The sequence below is a fragment of the Arachis duranensis genome, chromosome 4 (genome assembly GCF_000817695.3).
Source record: "Arachis duranensis cultivar V14167 chromosome 4, aradu.V14167.gnm2.J7QH, whole genome shotgun sequence".
In the NCBI taxonomy this organism is placed as follows: Eukaryota; Viridiplantae; Streptophyta; class Magnoliopsida; order Fabales; family Fabaceae; genus Arachis; species Arachis duranensis.
This window is the reverse complement of record NC_029775.3, coordinates 6,016,058-6,042,090: the sequence shown is the minus strand read 5'-3', so window position 1 is coordinate 6,042,090 and position 26,033 is coordinate 6,016,058. Positions and strand designations below refer to the sequence as shown.

General features: G+C 32.8%; 3 protein-coding genes across 6 annotated transcripts; 1 reads left to right on the top strand and 2 right to left on the bottom strand.

Moving 5' to 3' along the window:
- The first annotated feature begins 1,115 nt into the window (after nt 1-1,115).
- Nucleotides 1,116-3,127, top strand: LOC107482924 (cytochrome b561 and DOMON domain-containing protein At4g17280). The gene is made up of 3 exons (XM_016103512.3): nt 1,116-1,923; nt 2,206-2,460; nt 2,552-3,127. The coding sequence occupies exons 1-3, from the start codon at nt 1,291-1,293 to the stop codon at nt 2,879-2,881; spliced, it is 1,218 nt and encodes a 405-aa protein (XP_015958998.1). The 5' UTR covers nt 1,116-1,290; the 3' UTR covers nt 2,882-3,127.
- A 736-nt stretch (nt 3,128-3,863) lies between these two features.
- On the bottom strand, nt 3,864-7,758 carry LOC107482925 (inositol-phosphate phosphatase). The gene is made up of 12 exons (XM_052260907.1): nt 7,556-7,758; nt 7,419-7,480; nt 7,282-7,332; nt 6,838-6,918; nt 6,619-6,722; nt 6,452-6,536; nt 6,044-6,098; nt 5,921-5,964; nt 4,786-4,854; nt 4,610-4,710; nt 4,455-4,511; nt 3,864-4,182 (listed from the first exon to the last, which is right to left on the bottom strand). The coding sequence occupies exons 1-12, from the start codon at nt 7,566-7,568 to the stop codon at nt 4,086-4,088; spliced, it is 819 nt and encodes a 272-aa protein (XP_052116867.1). The 5' UTR covers nt 7,569-7,758; the 3' UTR covers nt 3,864-4,085.
- Nucleotides 7,759-8,646: 888 nt separating this feature from the next.
- LOC107482926 (putative MO25-like protein At5g47540) lies at nt 8,647-12,954 on the bottom strand. Of its 4 annotated transcripts, none has more exons than XM_016103516.3 (12): nt 12,710-12,949; nt 12,378-12,626; nt 11,696-11,857; nt 11,309-11,427; nt 10,887-10,961; nt 10,473-10,566; nt 10,312-10,371; nt 10,118-10,186; nt 9,664-9,762; nt 9,240-9,284; nt 9,063-9,165; nt 8,647-8,966 (listed from the first exon to the last, which is right to left on the bottom strand). In XM_016103516.3, exons 2-12 carry the CDS (start codon nt 12,498-12,500, stop codon nt 8,887-8,889), a joined length of 1,029 nt encoding a protein of 342 aa, XP_015959002.1. In that variant the 5' UTR covers nt 12,501-12,626; nt 12,710-12,949; the 3' UTR covers nt 8,647-8,886. The 4 variants fall into 4 exon arrangements, 3 of the variants coding, with proteins under 3 accessions (XP_015959002.1, XP_015959003.1, XP_015959001.1); XM_016103517.3 differs by having other exon boundaries at nt 12,728-12,949; XR_002373401.2 differs by having other exon boundaries at nt 9,627-9,762; nt 12,378-12,954.
- Nucleotides 12,955-26,033: the final 13,079 nt, after the last annotated feature.

Here is a 26,033-nt window from a genome sequence, read left to right as displayed (position 1 = left end):
ACTAGTTCTAAAACTCAATTTATTCATATATATAAAAAAATTAATAATTAAAATAAGATCAAATATTTTAAATTGATTTTTTAAAAATATAATCGTAAATTAAATTAATCTTTTAATTGGTCAGACGATGATTTATCAATTTTTATCGTCGATACGACAAAAAAAAATTTAATTTATTAGAAAGAATAAAAGAAAATAATAGCAAAAGAATTTGTGTATTCAAGTTGTTGTAGAATGATACAATATAAAAGGATATTATTTATAAGTGTCAAAAGAATCGAAATAATAAAAACGTAATATCCTATAATAAATATTTAAATATGCTAAATAATTCTAATAAATATTAATTAATTATAATATATTCTAACCTAATTTATTGTTATATCTTTCAAAAATTAACTTAAATGATCTGAATTTAATCAAATTATAAAAAAATATCCTGAAGTACTTGCTAGACAGGTAACAAGTGGCAACTGTTTGGTTTAAACTGGCGAACGAATTACCGACCAACAACCGTGAATATGAAAGGTGCAGTTTACAGTGTTTTTTGGCATTTCCAAATTCCAAAACTGAAAAGCATAAAATGCGTGTGTAATGTGAAGTTGGACAAAAAGGCAGGTGTGAAAACTGAAATGGGTATGGTAGGTTCAGAAAGCTAATAAAATCTTGATGACTGAGCAACTTGGAATTTCAGTTTTCTTTGCAGAACTAATCAAAGTGTTTACACACACACACACGCCATGGAAGCTTCCTCTCTGACTCGGACGTATCCAAATTCAAACAAGTCTATGACAAGTTACACTAATAACGTATTTATTTAAATCATTTCAAATTGCAAATGTAAAATTTAATTATTTTTATTGGTATAATAATAATATGTAATTTAATATTTGAATCATGTGAGATCATGATCTAATCTTATATTACTTTTTTTCCATTAATCTAAATAAAATAGAATCTAAGTGAATATTAATATGGTAACATGATTTTAAGCATCTAGAATTTTCGGTGTTTATTTTAAGATTATTGTTATTATTATTTTCCACTTTTTAAATGGTAAAGATTTTTTTTCCCCATTTTTAAGACTATTAACTTTTTAAGTCTTGGCTGTACATCAACAACTCAACAACCCAAACCCACCAACCTCTTTATAATAACCTCCCTCTTCTCTAATTTCCTTGGCCACAACGATCATCACTTTGATCCATTCCCTTTGTTGGAATCCACAACCCAAAACTCAAAAAGACATAAACAAGACTTGAAAGAAACAAAGATTGTAGCATTACCAACATGGGTAGAACAAACTTGATGCTGAGGATTGTGTTGTTAATCTCTGTGCTGAGCTCCATGATGTTTGGATCTTCAGCACAGACAACATGTAAAGGACAAACCTTTAACAACAACAAGGTGTATGCCACGTGTCGTGATCTTCCACATTTATCATCATACCTTCACTGGAGCTATGTTCAATCCACTGGAAAACTTGACATAGCATTCAGGCACGCAGGGATCACCTCATCAAGTAACTGGGTAGCTTGGGCTATCAATAAAAATAACGACTTGCAATCAGCCATGTCTGGAGCACAAGCAATTGTGGCTACCACAACTGGTGGTACCACAAAAGCATACACTTCACCAATTGCTAGCCCCAGCACACAGTTGGCACAAGGGAATATCAGTTATGCAACCACTGGTGTGTCTGCTACTTATCAAGGTAGTGAGGTTACCATTTATGCTACTGTTACTCTCCCTAAGGGGACCACATCAATAGTCCATCTTTGGCAAGATGGTGCTATGTCTGGTTCTACTCCTCAGATACATGCTCAGAATTCTGCTAATCTTGATTCCAAGGAAAAATTGGATCTTGTTTCCGGATCCAGCCAAGCAGGATCCAGTGGTGGATCTCTTAGAAGAAGAAGAAATGTAAGTGCCTTCATTTCACAGTCTTAATTTTAAAATTGGAAACAAAATTTTACTTTTCACCCATGTGAAAAGTTTGGATCTTTCTTGGTTTTTGTTTTAGTGTGTAGGGTGGATAGGAAAATTAGGCAAATTCTGGCCTCCTAGGGATTACTGTATTTGTTGTATTCCTGTCCTAAATAGTTATCAAATAGGCCATAAAGGGCCTCTTTACTTTATCTTTAGATTTAGATATGAGAACTTTGATTGATTCAAAGATCTTAAAAATTTTCAATATATTTGCAGGTTCATGGAGTGCTGAATGCACTGAGCTGGGGGATCTTGATGCCTATTGGTGCAATAATAGCAAGGTATGTGAAGGTGTTCCCATCTGCAGACCCTGCTTGGTTTTACCTTCATGTGACATGCCAAACCTCTGCATACATTATTGGTGTTGCTGGTTGGGGAACTGGTCTCAAACTTGGCAGTGACACACCTGGTGTGACTTATCATACCCACAGAACACTTGGCATCATCCTCTTCTGCTTTGGAACCCTTCAGGTAATGAGATCCCCTGATTGAGTTTAGATTAAGATTTTGTCATGTTGCTATTATGATGTTTACTGACAGAAACATCTGTTGTTGGATGCAGTTGTTTGCTTTGCTTCTGAGGCCAAACAAAGATCACAAATACAGACCCTATTGGAACATCTATCACTACCTGATCGGATACGGCACCATAGTTATCAGTATTGTTAACATCTTCAAAGGGTTTAGTGCACTGGAGAAATCTGCTCAGGATCGCTATGATAACTGGAAGCATGCATACATTGGCATCATTGCAGGTTTGGGTGGACTTGCTCTCCTTTTGGAGTGTTTCACATGGATTGTTGTCTTGAAGAGGAAGAAAACAGAGGGAAAGATGTCACATAATGGAGCAAATGGTGCTAATGGCTATGGGGTTAGGCCACAGAATGTGTAGGCTTTTAGTGGTTAACTGGCTATACATTTGAGTTTTGATGTTGGAGCTTACTGTGTGTATATTTGCTCACATATATTGAGAGTGTAATTTTTAGGGTACTCCAAGCTGCTTAGAGCTTGGTTTTGGAGATTATTCTTTCATAGAAATAGTGAGTTCCTGGGGCTTGGTTCTTCTCCATGCTATTCCAGAGGATACTTTGTATCGGTTTCTTACTATTTGTATTTATTATTTACTTTTTTCTGATTACCTTTGAGTTTCAAGTGTTTTCTTTTTCTTTTTCTATTTTTTATCATGTTCTTCCTCAGGAAAAGTTGTAGAATAGTAAGAGTTCTCAGTTCAAAGCTTAGACTCTTGGTTTCTCTTAATATGGCACATGTAGGTGAACCCTGACCCAGCTTGTTTGAATCTTTTGAATTGGTCAGATGAAAGGTATAGATGCTTTTATCCTGTCTCTAACTTTTCTGATTTGCTTCACCTAACAAGAGCATCCGATAGTTGTTTAGTTCTTCGTTCCTTTATTTGCCCTGTTCTTTTCACTCAGTTCACACGGCCTTTGAATATGTTCCATGCCAATCACTTTCTATAATTTAATGCAAGTTCATATTTTTCACAAGAGCTTGAAATAAAGAAAAACCAAAGCCACAAACAGAGGTATCACCAACTCATTTTAAGATCAATGACTTGCTGCTTGCAATTGTTCTCCTATCTCTGTCAAATTTTTGTTCTTGATACGGTATCAGCCACTAGCCGATACGAGACTATAACAATGTCCACATATGTAATAATAAAGTATTCCCTCTGTTCTGTACTGATGATGGTATTAATGTTTTTAGTATATTTATAAATCATTGTATCTTACAATATACTTAGGTATATTCATATAATTGTATCTTACGATGTATCTCAAGGCAATGCATAGCAATTTTTCCTGACATTTGTCTTTGTTTTTATACGAATGGTGCGCTTGTCTTACGTGCTAAACTTTCATTGGTTGAATACACGAGACAGAGGAGTTGTATTTCTAAAGATGCAGAGTATAATAGTATATTATAATTTTGGTGAAGCTACAAAAGCAATTAGAAAATTGAGTCATCCCCACTAAGAATTATTTTTGCAAAAAGTGATGAACTAAACAAGGAACAAGGATTTATTTATACGGATGGATGGCATTTTCTCCTCGTCCTTTGGCTAAATGGTAAATGTCTCACTCTGTTTGGCGCAGTGCTTCAACAAATGCATCCTTCAAGGAAGGGTTTGAAGCTGCTACCCGCTGAGCTGTTACGTCAAATTCTGCACCAGAACTGAAGCAAACGAACCATTAGATTCAACCACAAGCATAAAATCTTTCCAAAGTATCTATGCAACTTTTTAGTTATTAGTTTTCTAGAATGATAATGACTCCTGCCACTGCATAAAGATTGCCACATTTCATGTCTAACTAACAACATTGTCGGAAGATGAATAAACATGTAAAACGTGAAATGGACAATGTACCTAACGGTTCTTAGACCATCTAGAACTTGGTAGATTTTCCATTCGTTAAGAATAAGGATATCTAAGCAAAGTCACTTACGGATCAAATACAACACCTCCAGCTTCTGTAACAATGACAGCACCACCTGCCACATCCCTAGAAAAGGGGAAGACATAAAAAAAAAAAATAGAGGCCATGAGAATCACAACAGTGAAAAGCAGAGTGCCTGAAATTCATGCAGGAGAAACTCATACCAAGGACCACCAAAGCCAGTTTCATAGAATACATCCAGCCTTCCACATGCAATTCCACAAAGATTCAGAGCACATGAGCCACTCATTCGAAGAGATCTCACCTGACACAGAAAATGTGTTGTTATGGCAGTCATTTAGTCCTGGAGTATAGACTACATGGCAAGTGCTGGTCTTACCTTGGAAAGCAAGCTATTAATCCTATTGGTTGAGGCGTCTAATGTTACTTTGTCACGTTTTGTTCCAGCCTGCTCACTCATTCAGGATGAAAAGCTTGATTAATTTCAAATTCGTCTTGATTTGAGAGGAAAACAATTATGAGTGAACTTCAGAGATGTCTACATAAGAATGTGAAATGCTATTTGTGTCATCCTATGTCAAGTTAGCATCATGACAACTAAGTTAATCTTAATAAGAGTGCTTTGCAAAATATAACGAAATGTTCGGATTTTGTTTTTTAGCTTTAAGGTTTCACTTAACACACATAAGATTACAAAGGTTATGAATATTTGAATGGCAATCGGCAAATAGCAACCAATACATGACACTCTAATCTAATTTGCCTGCCCAACATGGTCTAAAATCAATTTAAAACATCTAAGTTTTGAGGAGCACATAAAATTTATATATCCAAAACGGGGAAGTTACATGTATATAAAGCATAAAAAAATTGATTATCAGCCACAAATTTTGTTGAGAGATTTTTTAGACAGGGTTCTTCACCAACTGTATTAGAGATAAAATGATATCCAACAAAAAACATTGGAGTTAGGTCAATATATGCATATTAATCATACTTTGGGAAATAAAACACATAGTGAGTATTACAATTTAACTGGGTTCAGCTTCAGCAGTGATGACCATGATGTAAGATGACACACAGTACCATCTCAACAAGAAAAACATACCAGTTACCGTGGATGAAAATACTATAACTACATGTGGAAAGTTAGTCTGGAATAATTTGTGGAAAACGACTATCAAGTAACAATGTGGATCCCCTATTTAATAAAAACATAAAGTAATGGTATATAAAAGTAAAATGGAGCATTAGACCCAATAAAGCAAGTTCCGATACTCTTCTAGTAGTTCGAATTCAGTTACTCTGGTTAACTGAAAGGCCTTTTTTCCCTTTATGCATATTCTCCATATTGAATTTTTGCAGCAAACAATATTTCTCGGTTCAGTAAATGTCATTGGCACAAGTGTGTCCAATAAGGAGAGAGAGCAAGAGGGGAATCCATTATATTGATGCAAATGAAATTAACAAAAGGAATAGATTTCATATAGTCCATGCAAACAGACTTGACATACCTCAGTTGCAAGAAGAGAGCTTATTAGATCAGTTTGTGTTGATACTGCAAAATATCAATGCATAAGCTTAGTGATTAAATCTAAATGAACAACAATTAAAAATATGAAATGTAGAGAACACACCTTTTATGGGCTTCCCATTCAAAAAGGCACCTTTCCCATGGACTCCAGTGAAAAGCTACATATAAGAATTACAAATTTCATTTTACATTAAGTTATAGAGGAAAACTAGTAACAAGATATGGAATAATAATAATCCAGCAAGTCAGTTCAGACACATCCAGCTCACTGAAAAAGCTATTGATAAATGCACAAGACATATCATTTGACTCCAATTTCCTATGACATTAATCTTGCTTTATTTGTAACAATTTGGCCAGTATACCAGAACCAAAAATGAAAACCAGTACAAGCAGAGTTATGTTCTAACAGTGAATAATTTTGCATATTTTTCTAACCTCAAGCGAAAACTTTGAACACATCATGGTCATCTACTTATAAACAAACTCTGAAGGAAGGAAAATTTCTCACCTCATCAATAATTGGATTGTAAACAACACCTACAGTAGGAACTTTTCCAATTGTAAGACCAATGGAGACACAAACAAAAGGAAACCTAAAGATAACAGAATTATCACGAATCAATACAGAAGCGCAAGTATATATATGAACCCAAAAGATTCAGAACGGATAATTACCCATGAACAAAGTTCGTAGTTCCATCCAAAGGATCAACTATCCATGTGGGTTCATCTGTAAGTTCGGTAGTGCCACATGCAGCTGTGGTTTCCTCCCCTATGAACTAATCAATTGGAACACAGATTAAAATCACCTTAACAGAATAGAGAGTATAGATGCACCACTTGAATTATATGTAATAAAGAGGAAATGTTAGCCGGAGAGCAGAACCAATGAACCTTATGAGTGGGGTAAAGGTTCTTAAGATGATTGAATATGAGATCTTCACATGCTTTATCAGTTTCTGTGACCAAATCAACCTGTGCATCATCCATCACAATAAAAAATGTAAAAAAATTCCTTTGATGGTTTTATCAGTTACATGCCGCAATAAGTGTCCCCATTATTACATACACAAAGTTTCTCCAAAAAACTTGTCACTCAATTTTTCTCCAATGCAACAAACATGTGGTGTGCTGCCTTGATTATTAATTTCTCAGAAAATAATATTCTTTCATGGAATTATTAAACTTAAATCATAAGCTGGCATATGAAAGATTGAACTAGAGTAAGACAGTTTTTACATTTAGCCTCGTACTTCCGGATCACGAAGCTTCACAATATCACATTGCGATGAATTTGACATAAATGTTGGAAGAAATTGAAGAGAATGAGAGAAATACCTGTCCTTTGTGCTCGACGTGTTTGGTCTGATAGAATCCTTTCCGAATAATCTAGAAACAACCATTCACGATCAATAGAAGTAAGCAACGAAATAAACAGGAGAGAGAGGAGGAGGAGGTGAAGTTACGAAAATAACCTCGCCGGCTTTGCGAGCAGCGTCGACGGCAGATGCGAGGAAGTCGGAGAGGGAATCTGCAGCTGAATCCATACAAAGCAAACAAGTGAGTATAAAAATTCACAAACGCGTTCTCAAGTGTGCTCAGAGAGAGGTACCAGTGTCAGCCATTGCCTCGTTGATGGTAAATTGGTAATGGAAACAAGAATGATGGAAGCTCTCTCTACTACACACGCTCAGTGCAATGCACACTCTCAATCTAAATCCTATTCATAAATTTAATAGTAAGATTTTTAATAAGGTTTTGTTGTTTTTTCGGGGTTCAGGTTTGTAGAGATTTATTCACAAAATCACAAGTATATGAATTCTGAAGTATCTCTTATGCATAAATTTATTTCCAAATCAGATAAAAAATTTTAGAAAAATTTTTATTTAGTAAAGTGCTATTATAAAATTTCATTTAATTAACTAAAACTTAAATATGCACCAATGGGGGGGACTTGCATGTAATAAAACTTACTGATTTTTTTAACTAGAATTTATCATAATCATCTTTTCTCGCTATATATCGAAAAAAATGAAATTCTCATCTCATAAGCATATACTTACTTGAAAATATTCAAATCCTTACAAATCATTTATGCCTAGCGGAGTAATGAGTTACCTTTTTTCAATAATTCTGCTATTTGCTGACGAGTTAACGGAATATACCAGCATATCCTTCAGACAGAGATACGGTTAGGATTGGTCCATTTGGACACCGCATCTTGTCTTCTTTCGCCCTAATGAAGCTTCCCTAAGCCACAAATGAAAGAACCTATTAAGAACATCATCATATAAAATAAAATGAAGGAAACAACCCTCCAAAAGGAAATAAGAGGCACATTGTCTATCTTTGATTGGACTTTTTGGCTTTTGGGAAGATGGGCATAAGAACCACTTTAGTCTATTATTGAGTGCCGACTGAAAAATGAACTCATATCCATTGTTGATTCTAACTTTAACAAGTGTGTAGAAAAAATGTGGACGCAACTCAAACAAGCTTCTAACAGAACGCCAGCGTGTCTTGACTCAGAATTGATTCCAAATTCCCAATCGTAGTCAACATGCCATGGACGCCGACCATTGGTGAATTGACTCCACTAGGTGATTATTTTTGCATGGCTCTCGTGTGGGAACACACCATCTAATTCAACTGTAATACACCCTACTTAAACTTGGTTGAACACTAACAAGTAACAAGCCTGGTACAGTTTACCATTTACAGGGTAGCTAGGATGAGTTGTTTGCTAATTAATAATAATACATTGGAAAAAACATAAACCATATGCAGCTAACACTTCGGCAATTTATTTGTTTACTATGATACAAGGAACGTGGTAAAATTACATAACGGAAGCATCGAAAAAGCTGTAGTTACTAAATGATATTCTCATCTTGAAGAAGTGAAGACTAACACAACTATTACAACACACAATTGCCACTTGTCTCAAGCGCGCTGTTCCTTCAGTTCTAGAGCAGCAATTTCCCTCATAACCTGAGCTTTGTCAGCCTCGAACTGTTCATCCTCTGCACGATGCCAATAAATATGAGATTATGGGAGAAACACAACTATTCATACCATTGAAGAAACTACAAATTCTTAAGAAATGGCATGTTTCTTACCTTTTTCAAGTTTGAAGTCCTCCAATAGTCTCAGAATTTTGCTTTTGTTTGCGACAAGTATGCTGATGATATCAGCTGGTTTGTTTTGGTTAGCAGCAAATAGCTGTTATGACAAGCATATATCAATGATGGCAGCGGAAAAAGAATAACCATTTCCAAATATCAAAATTATAGTACCTTGAAAACATGAAATGCTTCTATCTGTATGCTCTTGCTTGTCTCCTGCGGATAGGAAAATAAGCAATAAGCCAATAGCTAGTTAGAACTACTTTAAACATACATCTATATGACTAGATCCTTGAATTCCTTTTCTGAATTAAACATAGTGATCGTTCAGGACAAAACTTAATTTGGACATTTGTCTTTAGTATACAAATCCTGATTCCTGGTGATTAGAAAAATCAGGGAGAGTAGCAGTGAAGTTAAAGACTTAAAGGTGACATATTTTGACAGAAAGATACATCAACATTCAACACTGACTAAAAGCAACATAATAAAGGAAATTAATACACCACATGCATAAGAGATACAGGGTGGGCAACACATAAGCAAGAAGTTAAGTACCACGACATCTCATCAAGTTTTTGGTAAAGGACCATACTCTTAGAAGATTCATCAAAATCCTCAAGTTGTCTCTTGAGCTCACATATCGTGTCATCACCACTGAATTTGAACGATCAAGTAACATATCTCCCAACAACTGTGAAAGTGAAAGTAATCAATTCAACCATTATGTATGCATCAATGAAACATAAGTAACATAATAAAAATGGTGAGAACAGTGCATTGACATATTACATATGGATGATAACAAAGAGTGCAAAGACCAACTAGCCAATGACCCAAATTCCAAAAGCCAAAAACAGGAAGCCATTGTACTAGGAAGAAACTTGTTGGCCATTTTATTTTTCAAAACATTTGTTGGTTTAATGAACACTAATTGAAGTTAAAGTTTCAACACGAATAGTAGCTGAAGCCAAGATGACTGCATGCTTGCGTTGTTCACTCAACACTTTAAAGTTACAATTGAGATAAAGCCCGAACTTATATCGCACCTTGACAGCTTGGCGCCTTGTAATGTAATTGGAAGATTCCAACAGCTTAGAATTATATTCTGCAAAAAACTAAAAGCAGAAAAAAGTAGTGAGTGATAGTTGAAAATGATTATGTTCTCCCTTATTTGTACATGGATTTTTTAAATATTATAATATCTTGAGGAGGTTTAAACTTAGGTCGATGACCAACCTACCCATTCATAATTTTTAGAAAGGAATTCTGCTACAGTAGATTTATGTCTTGTCAAGAGTTCCTGAAACAAGATAACACAGTATAATGTAAGATGTATTGCAGAAGTTTGTGCACCACACAATGATGAAATAGTGACCATTAGTTCTTTCAGATGTAATCCACCTTAAAAGTTGCTGCAGCATCTGCAGCAATGTCGAAATTTGGGAGTTGAATGTAGTCAAAAAACTTCTTCATGTGAGGAGAGTTCAGAACATATCTGATATGAAACCGTGAAGAGTTAGAGCATCACAAGAACTACGGTGGAACAAATATCATAGTTAGACCCTCTCTTTCTTTTCTAATTCTAGAGCACAATTCTCTGTATGAGTTCCTGTAGAGCATTTTGCATAAATCTCCAAAAGATGCAAGTATATGCAATATAGGAACCAAACATGATTGTATATGACTAGATGCAATACTATTCTAATAAAGAATATAACCCTGACCAAAATAATTGTGTTTCAAGCTGTCATTATGAATAGCCTAGAGCTTGAAATCACACATAAAAGAAATTGAAATCTGATTCTTTTTCCTTACTTTGCAACAATCTGGTGTCTTATGCACTCTCTCAGCATTGCACCATAGTGTAAAGCCATGTCTGAGTTTTCGTACCTAAAAAAAGCAAAATAGCACTTAGTGGCATATTAAAATCAGATCGCAAGTTCATGATGACAATCATGATAAGAAACAAACGAAATCACATGACATAACAAAACATGAACAAAGATAATTGATAACCAATTCCCAACCAAGATTTACAAAACCTGATGATCAGGAATTGGGATTGCCATGAATAATTCACACATAAACATTAAATTTTCTCCTGATGCTTTGAAATAAATTTAAAATTTTTTCCATTGACTTGTTCAAGTATAAGAGTCAACCAAACAGACTAGAGAGCTTACTAGAAAAAAAAAAAAAAATCAGGAAACCAGGATATTCATAAAATGAATACTTACCCAAGAATCAAAATATCCATAAGATCCATATTTGTCTCTAGGTAATCAGATGCAATCAACTTAGAATGAACTTGTTGCCTTTGTAAATTTGCAACAACTTGAGTGACATCCTTTCTAGACTGGAAAATCCCACAGTGACGTTAGCAAACAGTAAACAAAGTATAGCATTAAGACAAAGATTCATGTCTGCAGTTTGGTTAATATGCTAGTTAGTCTGCATTACTCACTAGTCACTACCCAGATGATGCAAAGAATGCTATAAATTTAATGAACATTCAAATCCTATATAAAGTGTACAAGTAAATAATAACAGCAACAGACAAGTAAATTAATTAGCATATTAACAATGCTACACATATCTGGATGTCTCTTGAATTTCCTTATTACCTCCAAATTCAATTTGGGAAGGCATTTAATGAGGAGTCGCAATGTGTTCTCCCTGAAGAACTCCTGGGTCAACTGTGCACAGGCCTCTGAGACTGGCTCAGATTCGCTATTTCCATACAGGATCGACTTTAGCTCCCTGATATTTTTATACAGCTCGGACATCTGTTGTTTGATGCATCACACAAGCAAAATAAATGATATTTACATTTAAGACTTAGCAAAACCAAACTAAGAAACCAACACTATATTAAACACGTCCCAGCAGGACAGCCGGAAGAAAATGCAATGGCAAGCATCAATCAATAATAAATTCAAAATTAAACAACAACAGCCAGCTGCAGCAATCAACTATACTTGCTCTAAATCAACTGCAAAATAGAGAATAGCAATAACTCAAATAGAAACAAGTGAGATTAAAACCAAGTCATATCAAGTTACAATAGTTCAACGCTCGTAGCTCAATAACATTAACGAACTACCAAAACGGGAAAGAAATCTTCGTGATACAAAGATCGGTTCTATAAGGTTCCAGCACATTGCTGAAATGAAATCCGCATCAACAAGAACTCAAAACCAAGCCCAAAATAAATAAATAAATAAATAAATAAAATCACCACAAAAAGAAATAAAAGGAAATAAATAAATAACTGGAAATGCAACGAAGATACAAAGAGAGGAGCACCTTCTCTTCGCGCTTGCTTTCGCGCGTGTCGGCGGCGCTTTGATCGACGAAGAGAAGAAGCTCCCGCGTCTGCCGCACGACGTCGACGGGTGTGCGCGGCTTGGACTTGAACAATCCCTTCATCTTCTTCTTCTTTTTCTTCTACTTCCACTTCCAAAGAAGCTCACGCTATGAACACTACTGCTACAGTTACTTGGCACTTTCTCTGCAACTGTCTCAAGTCCACACAGCAATTAGGGTTTTGTGAATCTGTGAGAGAGGAAAAGGAAGAAGATCAGCCACGAGATTTTGATTTTATGTGTTGAGATATTTCGTGTGAGGGGGGAAAGTACATGGATGCGAACGGTTACAGATTTGTTATGTCAGCTGAAGGAAGAGGAAACGTTTTTAGCCGCTTCATCTTTTTGCTTTTTCATGCCCATCATATTATTTTTAACCGCCCACTTTTGAGTAAAACAAACTCAACAAATTTTCTTTTTGAAAAGGTGCTACACAGTTTGGAAAAAACAGATTGCCGCTGCTGCTACCTACACAGCACATGATCCTGTTCTTTCTTCCGCTAAAGGATAAGTAGCCGATTGCATATTTCAATTCTTTGACTTCAAAATAGTGTCGTCTCTTTCTAGATTTATTTTTATTAAAAAAAAGTATATAGGTATAAGGTAAGAAATTTCATTTAATATCATAAATTGAAAAAATTAAAACAAAAAATGGTACTTTTCTTAAGCAGATAAGTTTTAATTATTTTTTATGTTGTGATAAAAATATGGATGACTATTTATGACTTGAGCAGTTAACTTTTTTAATATAAAAGAATCACTTTTCAAGACAAATTCAAATAAATGAAATTTGAAAATGAAGGGTTGTTATATGTATAAACAGGAGAAGACACGCTTAAAGCAATACACAAGCAATAAAATAATTTTCTCTCTTTTTTATGTTGCAACTATTCTAAATATTTCTCTCTCTCATTCTTTATATATAATATTAGTAAATATATTAATCATGTCTATTATATTAAAATAGTAATTGTAGTAAATTTTGTTATCTAATTATACTTTTTTATTTTATATTTATTACATCTTCTTTATTTATTTATTTACAAAATTTTATCAGCATGGGACTCCGATCAAATTTTAGGAAGACTCAGGTAATAAATTTTTATTATGTCAAAATTCTCTCATTTTGAATTTAATGTTCTTGATATATCTAGAAACAATTATTTATCATGGATATTAGATGCTGAAATTCATCTTGATTCAATAGATTTTGCAGACACCATTAACGTTGAAAATAATGCATTTTAGAAGGATAAAATCAAAACCATGATCTTCCTTCGTTGTCATCTTGACGAATGATTAAAAAATGAATATCTCACATTAAAAAATCATGTAGATATGTGGAAAGACCTTAAAGAAATGTATAATAATCAAAAGACGGTGATGCTTCCTCAAGTCCGATATGAATGGACATACTTACGTCTACAGGATTTTAAATCCATAAATGAAAAAATGAAATTATATGAGAAAAAGATAATTGATAATGATATGTTAAAAATTTTTTTTTCAATCTTCCATGTCTCGAATGTGCTTCTTCAACAGCACTATCGAGGAAAAAATTTAAAAAATATTCTAAGTTAATTTCTTACCTTCTTGTTGTTGAATGCAACAATGAGTTGCTTTTAAAAAATCATGAAATATGTCCAGCTGGCACTGCCCCATTTTTTGAAGCAAATGCGGCAAATCATAACCGCAGAAGAGGTAAATGGCAAGGTTTTGGCAACAAGAAAAACTATAGAAGAAAGAAAAATTATGTTCATAAGAAAGGATCTCACCAGAAGTGAGACAAAGAAAGAAACAATGGGCAAAATAAATTAACAGAGGAAAAATATTTCCATTGTGGTGGAAAGGGCCATTGGTCGCGTACCTGTCGTACCTCAAGGCACCTAGTCGATTTTTATCAAGCATCTTTGAAAAAAGACGACAAAGGAAATGAGATGAATTTTGTTTCAAATGATGCTGAAAATTACACCACTCATTATGAAGTATCTGATTTCTTTGAGGATCCTGAAGGAAATATTGGTCATTTGATCAATGATGTAATAGTTTAATATATGAAATTTTTAAGTATTCATGTAAATAAATAATGTAAGAAACTTCTTGTTAAGTTTTATTTTCTATACATTTGAATTTCAAGTGTGATGTATATGAATAATGTTTGATAAAATATTTATGTTTATGAATTTTAAAATTACTAAATGTGCTAAGTTCTAAAATAATAATAAAATTTTTAGTATATATTATACTTTTTAGAAAAATATGTTTAATTAAGAAAATAATTTTACTGTGCAAATATTTTTACTCATTTTATTATTATTTGTCTTTGAAGAAAATGGCAAAGACATATAGTAAAGATGTTTGTCTTGTGGATAGTGCAAGTTCACACACTATTCTCAAAAGTAATATATATTTACTCATCTTGTGCCAAAAGAATAATATGTTAATACTATTATTGGCTCAGACAATGTGATAGAAAGTTTTGGAAGAGCTATAATTTTATTTTTCGATGAACAAAATTCATAATAAATAATGCACTATTGTCTACTAAGTTTCTAAGGAACTTATTGAGTTTTAAAGATATTCGCCGAAATGGATATCATATTGAAATAATGAATGAGAAAAATCATGAGTACTTGTATATCACACTCATGATTCAAATAAAAATGTTATATTAGAAAAATTATCCTCACTTTCATCTGGATTATATTATACTAAAATTAGTGCAATTGAATGACATGCCATTGCAAATAAGAAGTTTACTAGTCCAAATGAATTCATAATTTGCCATGATTGATTGAGTCATTTGGGAACAACCATGATGTGGACAATTATTGAAAACTCCCATGGATATTCACTAAAGAACCAGAAGAAAGAAGATTCTTAAATCTAATGAATTTAGTTATGCTGCATGTTTTTAAAGAAAACTAATTTTAAGGCCATCACCAGTAAAGATTGGATTTGAGTCCCCTGAATTTCTAGAAAGGATTTAAGGCAATATATGTGGACCTATTCATCCGCTATGTAAATTTTTTAGATATTTTATGATCATAATAGACGCATCTTCAAAATGGTCAAATGTGTGCTTATTGTCTTCTCGCAACCTAGCGTTTGCGAGATTACTTGCTCAAATTATTCGATTAAAAGTACAATTTCCAGAAAATCTAATTAAAGCAGTTCGTCTTGATAATGCTGGTGAATTTATTTTCCAAGCCTTTGATACTTACTGTATAGCTAATGGAATAAGCGTTAACATCCAGTAGCTTATGTTCACACACAAAATGGTTAGCAGAATTACTTATTAAATGCCTCTAATTAATTGCTAAACCTTTACTTACGAGAACAAATCTCCCAACTTCGATTTGGGGGCATGATATTTTATATGCCACAACATTTATTCGCTTGAGGCCAACAAGTTACCATCAGTTCTCTCCTATGCAATTAGCTTTTAGCTAGCAGCCAAATATTTTCCATTTAAGAATATTCGGGTATGCAATGTATGTTCCCATTACACCACCTTCTTGCACTAACTTGGAACTCCAAAACAAATGGGGATATATGTTGGATATGATTCTCCCTCTATAGTAAGGTATCTTGAGATACAAATTAGAGATGTGTTTAAAGCTCGATTTGCATACTGTCATTTTGATGCATTAAAATTTTCAACATTAGGAAAAAAGAATAAGTTTCGTGAGAAGGAACTTAATTGGAATGCATAATCCTTGATGCATTTAGATTTTCAATCAGGGCAATGTGAACTAGAAGTTCAAAAGATCATACATTTGCAAAGAATAGCAAATAAATTGCCTAATGCATTTTTTTATATAAAGAGGATAACCAAATCATATATACCAGTTGAAAATGCCCCAATTCAAATAGATGTCCCAGTTGGACAAGTGGCCACTGAAAAAAATTCACGCCAGAAGCGTGGTAGACCTGTCGATTCCAAAGACAAAAATCCTCGAAAAAGAAAAGAGGTAAATACTATTACTGTTGAAAAAGATATAGTAAAGACACCTGCAGTTGTCCAAAATTCTGATATAATTTTGACGTCAGAAGACGTTTAGGTACTTGAAAATTGTGAAAATGACGAGATTCCGATAAATCATGTCTTTACAAGAGAAAAATGGGATCGAAATAAGACAATTGTCAATGAAATATTTTCATATAATGTGGCATTAAATATCATGCATGAAACTAAGGATCTTGAGCCAAGAACAGCTGAAGAATGTCGACAAAGAAATTATTGGCCAAAAAGGGAAGAAGCTATGAAGACTGAGTTAGACTCACTTGCAAAACGTGAAGTCCGTACACCAGAAGATGTAAAACCTGTTGGATACAGATGGGTACTTATGAGAAAACGAAATGAGTAAAATGAAGTTGTACGCTACAAAGCTCGACTTGTGGCACAAGGTTTTTCTCAAAGGCCTGATATAGATTATGAAAAAATATATTTTCCTGTAGTGGATGCAATAACGTTGCGTTATTTGGTCAGTTTATCTGTATACCATAAACTATATATGCATTTAATGGATGTGGTAACAGTCTACTTATACGAATCATTAGATCGTGATATCTATATGAAAATTCTTGAAGGTTTAAAGATATCTATATCGTCCAATGAATATTCACAGGGATTATACTTAGTTAAATTGTAAAGATCTTTATATGGTTTAAAGCAATTTGGACGAATGTAGTATAATCGTCCTACTGAGTATCTGGCCAAAAACGGATTCAAGAATGATGATATCTGTCTATGTGTTTTCATAAAAAATATGCATCTGGATTCATTATAATTGCTGTGTACGTTGATAATTTAAATATCATTGGAACTATTGAAGAGATTCCAACAATTATAAAAGCTCTAAAAGAAGAGTTTGAGATGAAAGATTTTGGAAATACTAAATTTTGTCTCGACCTGCAGATCGAGCATACAAAAAATAGGATCTTTATTCATCAAACAACATACACAGAAAAGATCTTGAAGAAATTTTATATGGATAAGTCACATCCATTAAGTACCCAAATGATCGTAAGGTTTTTGGATGTGAAAAATGATCAATTCCGTCCTAAAGAAGAAAATGAAGATATCCTTGGTCTTGAAGTACTATATCTTAGTGTCATTGGAGCGCTAATGTATTTTGTTAACAATATAGTACCCGATATATCATTTGCTATGAATTTACTAGCAAGGTATAAGTCCTCTCCAACCAGAAGACATTGAAATGAAATCAAACAAATCTTTCGATATCTTCATAGAACGGTTGATATGAGATTGTTTTATTCCTATGGATCCAAGTCACAACTAGTTGGGTATGCAGATACAGGATACTTGTCTGATCCACATAAAGGGAGTTCTCAAACAAGATACCTGTTCACACATGGTAGTACAACTATATCATGGAGGTTCACAAAATAGACGATTGCAGCAACATCCTCTAATCATACTGAAATACTAGCGATACATGAAGTAAGTCGTGAGTGTTTTTGGCTCAGGAGTCTAATCCAATATATTCTGTTATCATGTGGACTAATTGATCAGAAGATAGCTCCAACTGTTCTGCTTGAAGATAATGCAGCATGCATTGCTCAACTTAAGGATTGATACATCAAAGGTGATATAACAAAGAATATTTCTCCCAAATTCTTCTTCACTCATGATCTTCAAATAATTTAGTGTATCTGTATCCTTTCTGTCACAATGGACATAAAATACACTAATTTAGTGTCTCTGGATACAATATCTCTGTTTATGTCTCATCTGTTAAACATATTTTATATCTCTATATCTTTATCTCAGTATCCTGTCTCTATAAATAAATGCAACCTAATATACTAATGGCTATGATTAATATACCCTAGCTTTCTTTATTTAATTATATAACTTTTAATTTACCGCTAATTAAAAAGAATTCAGGAATATAAATTATTGTTATTACTAGGGATAGTAATAGGATAAGTATGGGCGGATTTTTACTCTACTCAATTCTATCCAATCCGTGACCCGTCCCACCCTATATAATTCGCATGGAATTTGCCTTATTTTTACTCGCGAGTAGTAAAATCTTAAATCTTAACTCGTATATCTGTTTCATTTCTCCTCGTCCCTATAATTATTGAAATTTAATAAACAAAATTTAATTTCAAAATTTATATAACCATTCTAACATACATAACATAATTAAAGTAAAAATTTTAAATGTGATACAATATTATTAATTATTTTACTAATTATTTTATATATATTATATATTAAAATTATATATATACCAGGTAGGGGTGGAAATAAGCTAGGCAGCCTATCAGGGGCCTGCAGCCTGGCCTGTGTTTGGCCTGGCCTGGCCTGACCTGATAGGAAATAGGCCCAGGCTCAAGCTATTAAAAAAGTCTATATTCTTTAAAAGACCAGGCCTAGGCTTTTGAAATCCTTTATCCACTCAGCTATTTGTCTCTTTAATTATATATGTGTATTTTGTATCAATGTTATTCATAAATTTATTATTTTATATTTTATAATTTTAAAAATTAAATTATATCTTAAATTTAATTATTATTAAAAAAACCGGCCTATTGACAGGCTTCATACCAGGTCAGATTTAATAACAGGTCAGGCTCAGTACTCATTAAAAAGCCTATACCATGCTACAGGTCAGGCTAAGGCCAATATACTCTATTATAGGCCTGGCCTGTTAAGAGTAAAGCCTGGCTTGACCTGACCTGTTTTCACCCCTAATACCAGGCCGGGTATTACCTAAACCTAACTCCATCCCATTAGAGCAGGAAGTAAGTCAAACCAGCTCAAACTCGATTACTCGATTCTTTAATAGCTCAATAAACTGAACTCATGTGTGTTAAAAGTATAAGTAATATATAATTATATATATTAATGATCTTAATTATTTAAAATTTTATACTTATTTTTTATATATAATTTTGATGTAGGACATAAATAAAAAATTTACAATTTATTAATACATAGACAATATATAAAATTCATCTTTTTAAATATTTTTTAAAATATATAAATTATAATTTATTGATTTAAAATTATAGATTATGTTCTTAATATTTGAGCCGTCGAGCTAACTTGTGAGCTTTCAGTAAGTTGAACTTGAACTTAAGAAATAAGCTCGATTGTTAATGAGTCGAGTCGTGAGCCAACATCAATTTTTGTGAGTCGAGCTTGAATTTATTTTAGCTCGACTCATCTCGACTTATTACTTCCAACCTTACGTTCCACACAAGATTCCGCCCTCGCATTAGGGTGGATAATTATCCGCTCCAAACGAATAGGAGTGAAGTAGGTACTCATAGATTCGGGTAGTGTTGTCATCTTTAGTTATTACTTATTGTTGTATTCTAAAAATGAAATAGTAAAAGATTAAAGATTAATGTTCTACAACCAAATTAATTACCTAATAAAATCCAACCAAGTTGGTATAACCTAATTGACATCCACGCGCCACTACGCCACCACCTCTATCTCTTCATTCTCTTTCTTTTTTCATTTGAATTTCTTCGATCTCCTCCTCCTCCTCCTCCTCCTCCTCCTCCTCCATCATCATTATTATCATCATCGTTATCGTTATTGTTATTGTCATTATTGTCATCTTCTTCTTATATGTATAACAGTTCGAAAATGACGACACACAAACAAACTTAGTTCAAAACAAATTTAGATGAGAATACACCGAAATTAAATTCATAATGCACCAAAATTAAATCCAAAATGCACTGAAATTACTAAATGATAACTCAAAACTCCTCTTCATCCAGTGACAGACCCAGAAAATTTTAAGAGTGGGGGCAAAAATATATATACTAAAATAAATTTTGTTAAATATTATTAATTATATAGAGATATAAAAATTAAAGAGTTAGTGAACACTTTCATTCTTAAAATACTATTCATTATATATAATTTATAAAAAAATATTTTTTATTTCTAAAATTTAAACTTATTTTTTATTTCTAAAACTTGAACTTAAAATATTTTAATTAAATTATAAATACCTTATTATCCTAACTAATTTTTTATACACATTTAATAATAAAAGACTGAACTAACTGGGTACATTAGCGCCTAATGATATACTAATATTTATAATTTGAAACTAGAATTATATATAAATACTAAAAGATTAAATATGTATACGAAAAGTATGTTTATATAAAATAACAGAAACATAATTCACAATTTTTTCTTTTTTTATTTTTAAAATAATTAAATTTGTTATATATTTTTTAATTTAATTTTGATATAATGTTAGATGAAAGATTTTATACATCTGTTTAATTATGTATTGTAATTAAAATATTTTTCTATTACTATTTCTAAAAATAAAAAATATATTCTAAATTAGTAAAATTTTTCTATTACTATTTTTAAAAATAAAAAATATATTCTAAATTAATAAATTAATCAATTTATTTTAAAATTTTATACGCAACATAGGTACATATAATAGAACAAAAAATAAAAAATAAGTAATAAAAATGAATAAATCAAAAATAAAATAAAATATATAAAGTCACGAAGAAAATAAAATATTAGATTAATACCTAAACTACAATTGTTTGAATTAAAAATTGCAACTGAAAATATTAAAAAGAGAAACAATGAAATTGAAAGATACATAGGGTCATGGAGAATTATATAAAAAACATAAAAAATTTAAAATATATTTTTTAATGAAGAGAAGATGACCATTAGACAAGAAATAGAAAAAAAATTAAAAATATAAAAATAAAAAGAGGGTTTAAGGGAAGAAAAGAGTGACGACACAAGAATTAAATTTGTCTAGGTTAAATAATAATCAAAATGATAGAAAAATAAAAAAGTGAATTTGAAATTTTAGCTAATTAAGTTTAATTTATTTATAGTGGGGTCATTTAAAATTTGAAGTGGTGACATATTATATATAACTATATTTTTTTAAAAGAAAATTAAAAAGACTGTGGGGGCAAGTGCCCCCTCTTCTTTGCTATTGATCCGTCCCTGTCTTCATCCTCCTTCTTTTTCATTATCATCATCTTCTTCTCTTCCTTCTCCTCCTCTTTTTTTTTTCATCTTTCTCCTTTGTTATTGTTGTCGTCACTACCACACCACCACCACCACCACTATCTCCTCCTCATCCTCCTTTTCCTTCTCCTCCTCCATCATGATTATTATCATCATCGTTATTGTTATTGTTATTATTATTGTCTTCTTTTTATATGTATAACAGTTTAAATTCAGAATGCACCGAACTTTTTTAATGACGACGACACACAAACAAACTTAGTTTAAAACAAGTTAAGACTAGATTGCACCAAAATTCAAATCCAGAATGCATCAAACTCAAAATAACTCCTCCTCCTTCTTCCTCTTCATCATTATCACTTCTTCTTTTCTTGTTTATTGTCTTCTTCTTATTTTACATCCTCATTATTTTTCTAGTTTTACTCTATGAACAAGAATAAAAACACATAAAGAAAGAGGAAAAACGCGAAAAAGAAAAAGAAAATTAAAAGGAAGAGGAGGAAAAAAACGTGAAAACGTTCACGTAATTGGAGCGATTTTTATTAGGCTTAGACCAACTTAATTAGATTTAATTGCCAAAATAATTTAGATATATAACATAACTCAACATTAAAATGATAGCATAAGTGTCACCTAATAAAGTGCCGAGTCCTAAATTCTTGTTGGCCGTGAATAAGTTTAGTGATTTTGTTGGTTAAGTAGTTATACAATTTATGGTATTCTTTATCCCTTCACGAGTTGTCCGCTAAACAAACAAGTCACCAATGATTATCCACGTTTTTCTTTTTTAATTATACTTTATTACGAAACATTATTCAGTATATATTTTGCAGCATCAATAAGTATATTTTAAAGCTTTTGTTCTTACCCTTCAAATTCCGAGTCATGGATATAGACTACAGAGTAACTAATATAAAATTTCTAATATAAGTAAAGAAGATATTTGTGGATCCAGCAATAATGTTCATTATTGTAGCTGTACTTTAATAGCGCTAGAACGAGAAGAAAACGATGAAAATAAAAGGCAAGAAATGACTAATGAGAAAACATGTGTGGTGTGTGTGTGAGATTTGCAAGTTGCAGGATAAAAGCAAGAAAGAGCAAGAAACATTTGTGGTGTCGTTGTGTTTATGTATGAGATGCGACAAGACCGGTATAGTAATAGGCCACTATAGTCTACAGTTAATTAAAACCATAATTAAGGTTCTTTGCTTTTACATCTTCGCATTCACATGTTTGATGTTTCCAGTAGCATTTTTATGGGGAGGGATCGGTTTCCTTTGCTCATATTATGAACAAATTTAATGCTAAAAGGCTTAAAAAGGTTGCAGTCACAGATTGCTTTACCTCAATGTAGAACTAGGAGATAATGTTAGATTTTTAGTATCTGGTATGGTATTCACGGGAGGCGGACATTAGTATCTTGTAAAGTTTTCTCTTTTTTTCTTTTTTTCTTTTTCTCTTTCTTTTTTAGTCAAGAATGTCTCTACTAGTTGTAAAGCAATATACCACCAATTATGGATTTGCCAACAGAGATTAACAATTAACGACGAGTTATAAAGTTTTTATTAAGATTATGAAAATCGAATTAGTAACGATTCATAAAATTAGAAGTTTAAAGATTCAACTTAAGTTATATATAAGTTTATTTTTAGTGCACTAAACATATAAAATATTTTATATAATTATTTTTGTTGACATAATGTTATGTTATTAAATACGTATAAAATTATTTTACATTGATAATTTATTAAAATTAAATTAAATTATATATATTAAACTAATTAACCACTAAAAATAAAATCAGTTAACTTACCACATATAAATTAATAACTTTTTTTGCAATTTTTTTATCATTACACTACTTCATGTCAATCTTAATTGGAGATTTGAACTTGGCAAAACTTGTTTAAAAGACAATTTAATTTACTACTTTTTTTCTTCAACATCCTATCACACACATCTATCTTTCTTTCCCTTCCTACCTCATAGACACAGCTAGGATTTGGACCGATATCATATACCTTCTAACAAGGCATACATGTATGTTATTAGTATAGGCCTTGCGGTATTTAATTTACCGAATTAAGTCTCAAAGTAGTCTTTAAAGTTGTATTTAAGTCTTAAAGTGATTCTTAAAGTTAATAATTATTCAATTTTATCCTCAAACTTGTACTCCAAAACTCATATTAGTCCCTAATTAAGGAACTTTCCGCTCATTGAAATATTGAAAACGACATCGTTTTGTATTTATTGAAGAAAAAAAAAAAAACACGCTAATTCCCTTCCCCAACCCTTCCCCATCCCCAACCTACCCTTTTCCTTCCCCTTCTCTCAATCACAACTGCAGAGGCAAGCTTTTCTCAACTCTCTTTGTCACCGGCTTCTATCTCGGTGTCGCGCTGGTCGCCCTTCCCCAACCTAGTCTTTCATACTCCCCAATCTGCTTCCTCTCACCACCACAAGATCGAAGTGCTCTCCGACCTCGCCATCCAAATTTCGCACTTTTTTACTGTTTTCAAGTGCTCCGTCAACCGCCCCCACCCTTCTGTCGCCACCGTACCGCCATCGCTCTCGAGCACACTGCACTCGTCGGCGATTCCAACGCCCACCAACAACTCCACAACAGCAGTAGGCGCTCCAGACCACAAACAGAATGTCTCTCACGGCCACCTCTAGGAGCTCTCCACTGCCCCAGCTGACAGCCCCTCCCTCTCTACTTGTCGCCGTCTGCTCTCTGTTCTCCTCTTTGTCTCCCTATGCATCCTTCTTCTATTCTCTGCAGCCAAGGTGAGTTTTTTTTAATTTTTTTAGTTATTTAATCATTATTGTTAATATTTTGGGTGATTATTGATGCTGCTGATTGTGTTTTAATATAGTTGCCATGGTTGATTTTTTGTTATTTTGGATCCTGTGATTATTGCTATTTTTGTGATTGTTATTATTTAGGTTGATTGATGCTTGCTATTTAGGTTAATTGATATTTTTTTATTGTTGCTGATTTTTTGTGTGTGATCTTTTGTAATTGTTTGTTTTCTATGATTTTTGCCGGTTCTGATGATATTGTTGTTGTTGCTACTTATGAAGTTGAAGAAGAAGAAGAAGAAGAATAGTGTGAAAAAGAGAATTGGTGAAGATAACTGGGGATTAGTTTTTTTTATAAATATAAAATGACGTCGTATTGGGGATTAGTTTTTTTTATAAATACAAAACGACGTATTTTCAGTCCAGTTCAGTTTTTCGGTGGCAAGGATGGACGTAAATTACTTTAGGGACTACTATGAGTCCCGAAGTGCAATTTTGGAGACGAATTTGAGGAATTATTAACTTCAAGGACCACTTTAAAGCTCGAGTGCAACTTCAGGGACTACTTTGAGACTTATCTCCTAATTTACCACTTGATCTAAGTCTTTAACCAATATTTTGAAAATTGGTTCAAACCAAAAATCGATGGATTTAGTGGCTAGAGTGATTGGTAGAGCCGCCTCCTTCAAAAATTAGCGCCAGTTGGTAAAATTCAATTGGGACCCAGCTATTTTTTGAGAAAATGCCCAACACAATGTCATTTTTTAAGTTAAAAGAAAAACAAAATCCTAAACTTTTCTCTCATCCCATACCCCTTTTTTTGTCTTTGAACACAAAGAGACAACTCTAAGCCTCCATCTACTCGCACTTCTTCAAGTTGTTCGACCACTGCTTTGCGTCATCGCAAACGTGTTTGTTTTGCCCCAATTTCACTTCGCTTTTGCGGTTGTTTTGCTGAGCTTTCGCTACTTCTGTATCGTCATGCTTCTGTTGTTGTGCTCCTTTTCTATCGCTTGTTCAAGCTCCAGGCCTCCAACCCTCGTTATTGCTCAAGCCTTTTTATTGTCACACTTCCAACTCTGTTTTGCCGAGCTTTTGTTGCTGTTCATCCCTCATCTCCTTTCCACCATGTTTACAAGCTCCAACGTGATGTGAAAGGTGGTGTTTTTTTCTTGTTCTTGTATTTTCTCATATTTGGGTTGCTTTTCTAGTTATTTCTTTTTTTTATTTTAATTGTTGTTGTGGTGCTAATCTTAATTCACATTCTTGATATTGTTAAGAGCAATGCTAGGGGCCAGCAATTTTTGTGATTGTTAGCCATCAACTAGCCATCAATGATGATTTGATGGTATGAGATTGGTATGAGATTTCATCTAATGGCTCACCTTCCTCTGCTGGTTACATGCTGGCCAAAATTCAATAAAACTGCTGGCCCCTAAACTTTTCCTATTGTTAATTTGATAAATTGTTGTTGAGATGAAGTTCTTTGACTTTGGGATGGTTAGGTTGTTATATTTTTGTCCAAATTGTTAATAATTTGAATAATTAGTTTGATCTTTGTTCACGTTCTTCGTCTTGTTTGTTTGGTAATTTGATAAATTGTTTGAAGTGTTGATCATGACTTTGTGATTATTAGCTTATATTTTTGTTCAATTGTTAAAGTTTATAATAGACTATATTATATTTTAGTGTATTTATTTATTATTTTATTGTAAAATAGTTATTCCGATTAAACTACGGTTTTGAACCAATAAATAAGTAAATTAGTAACTA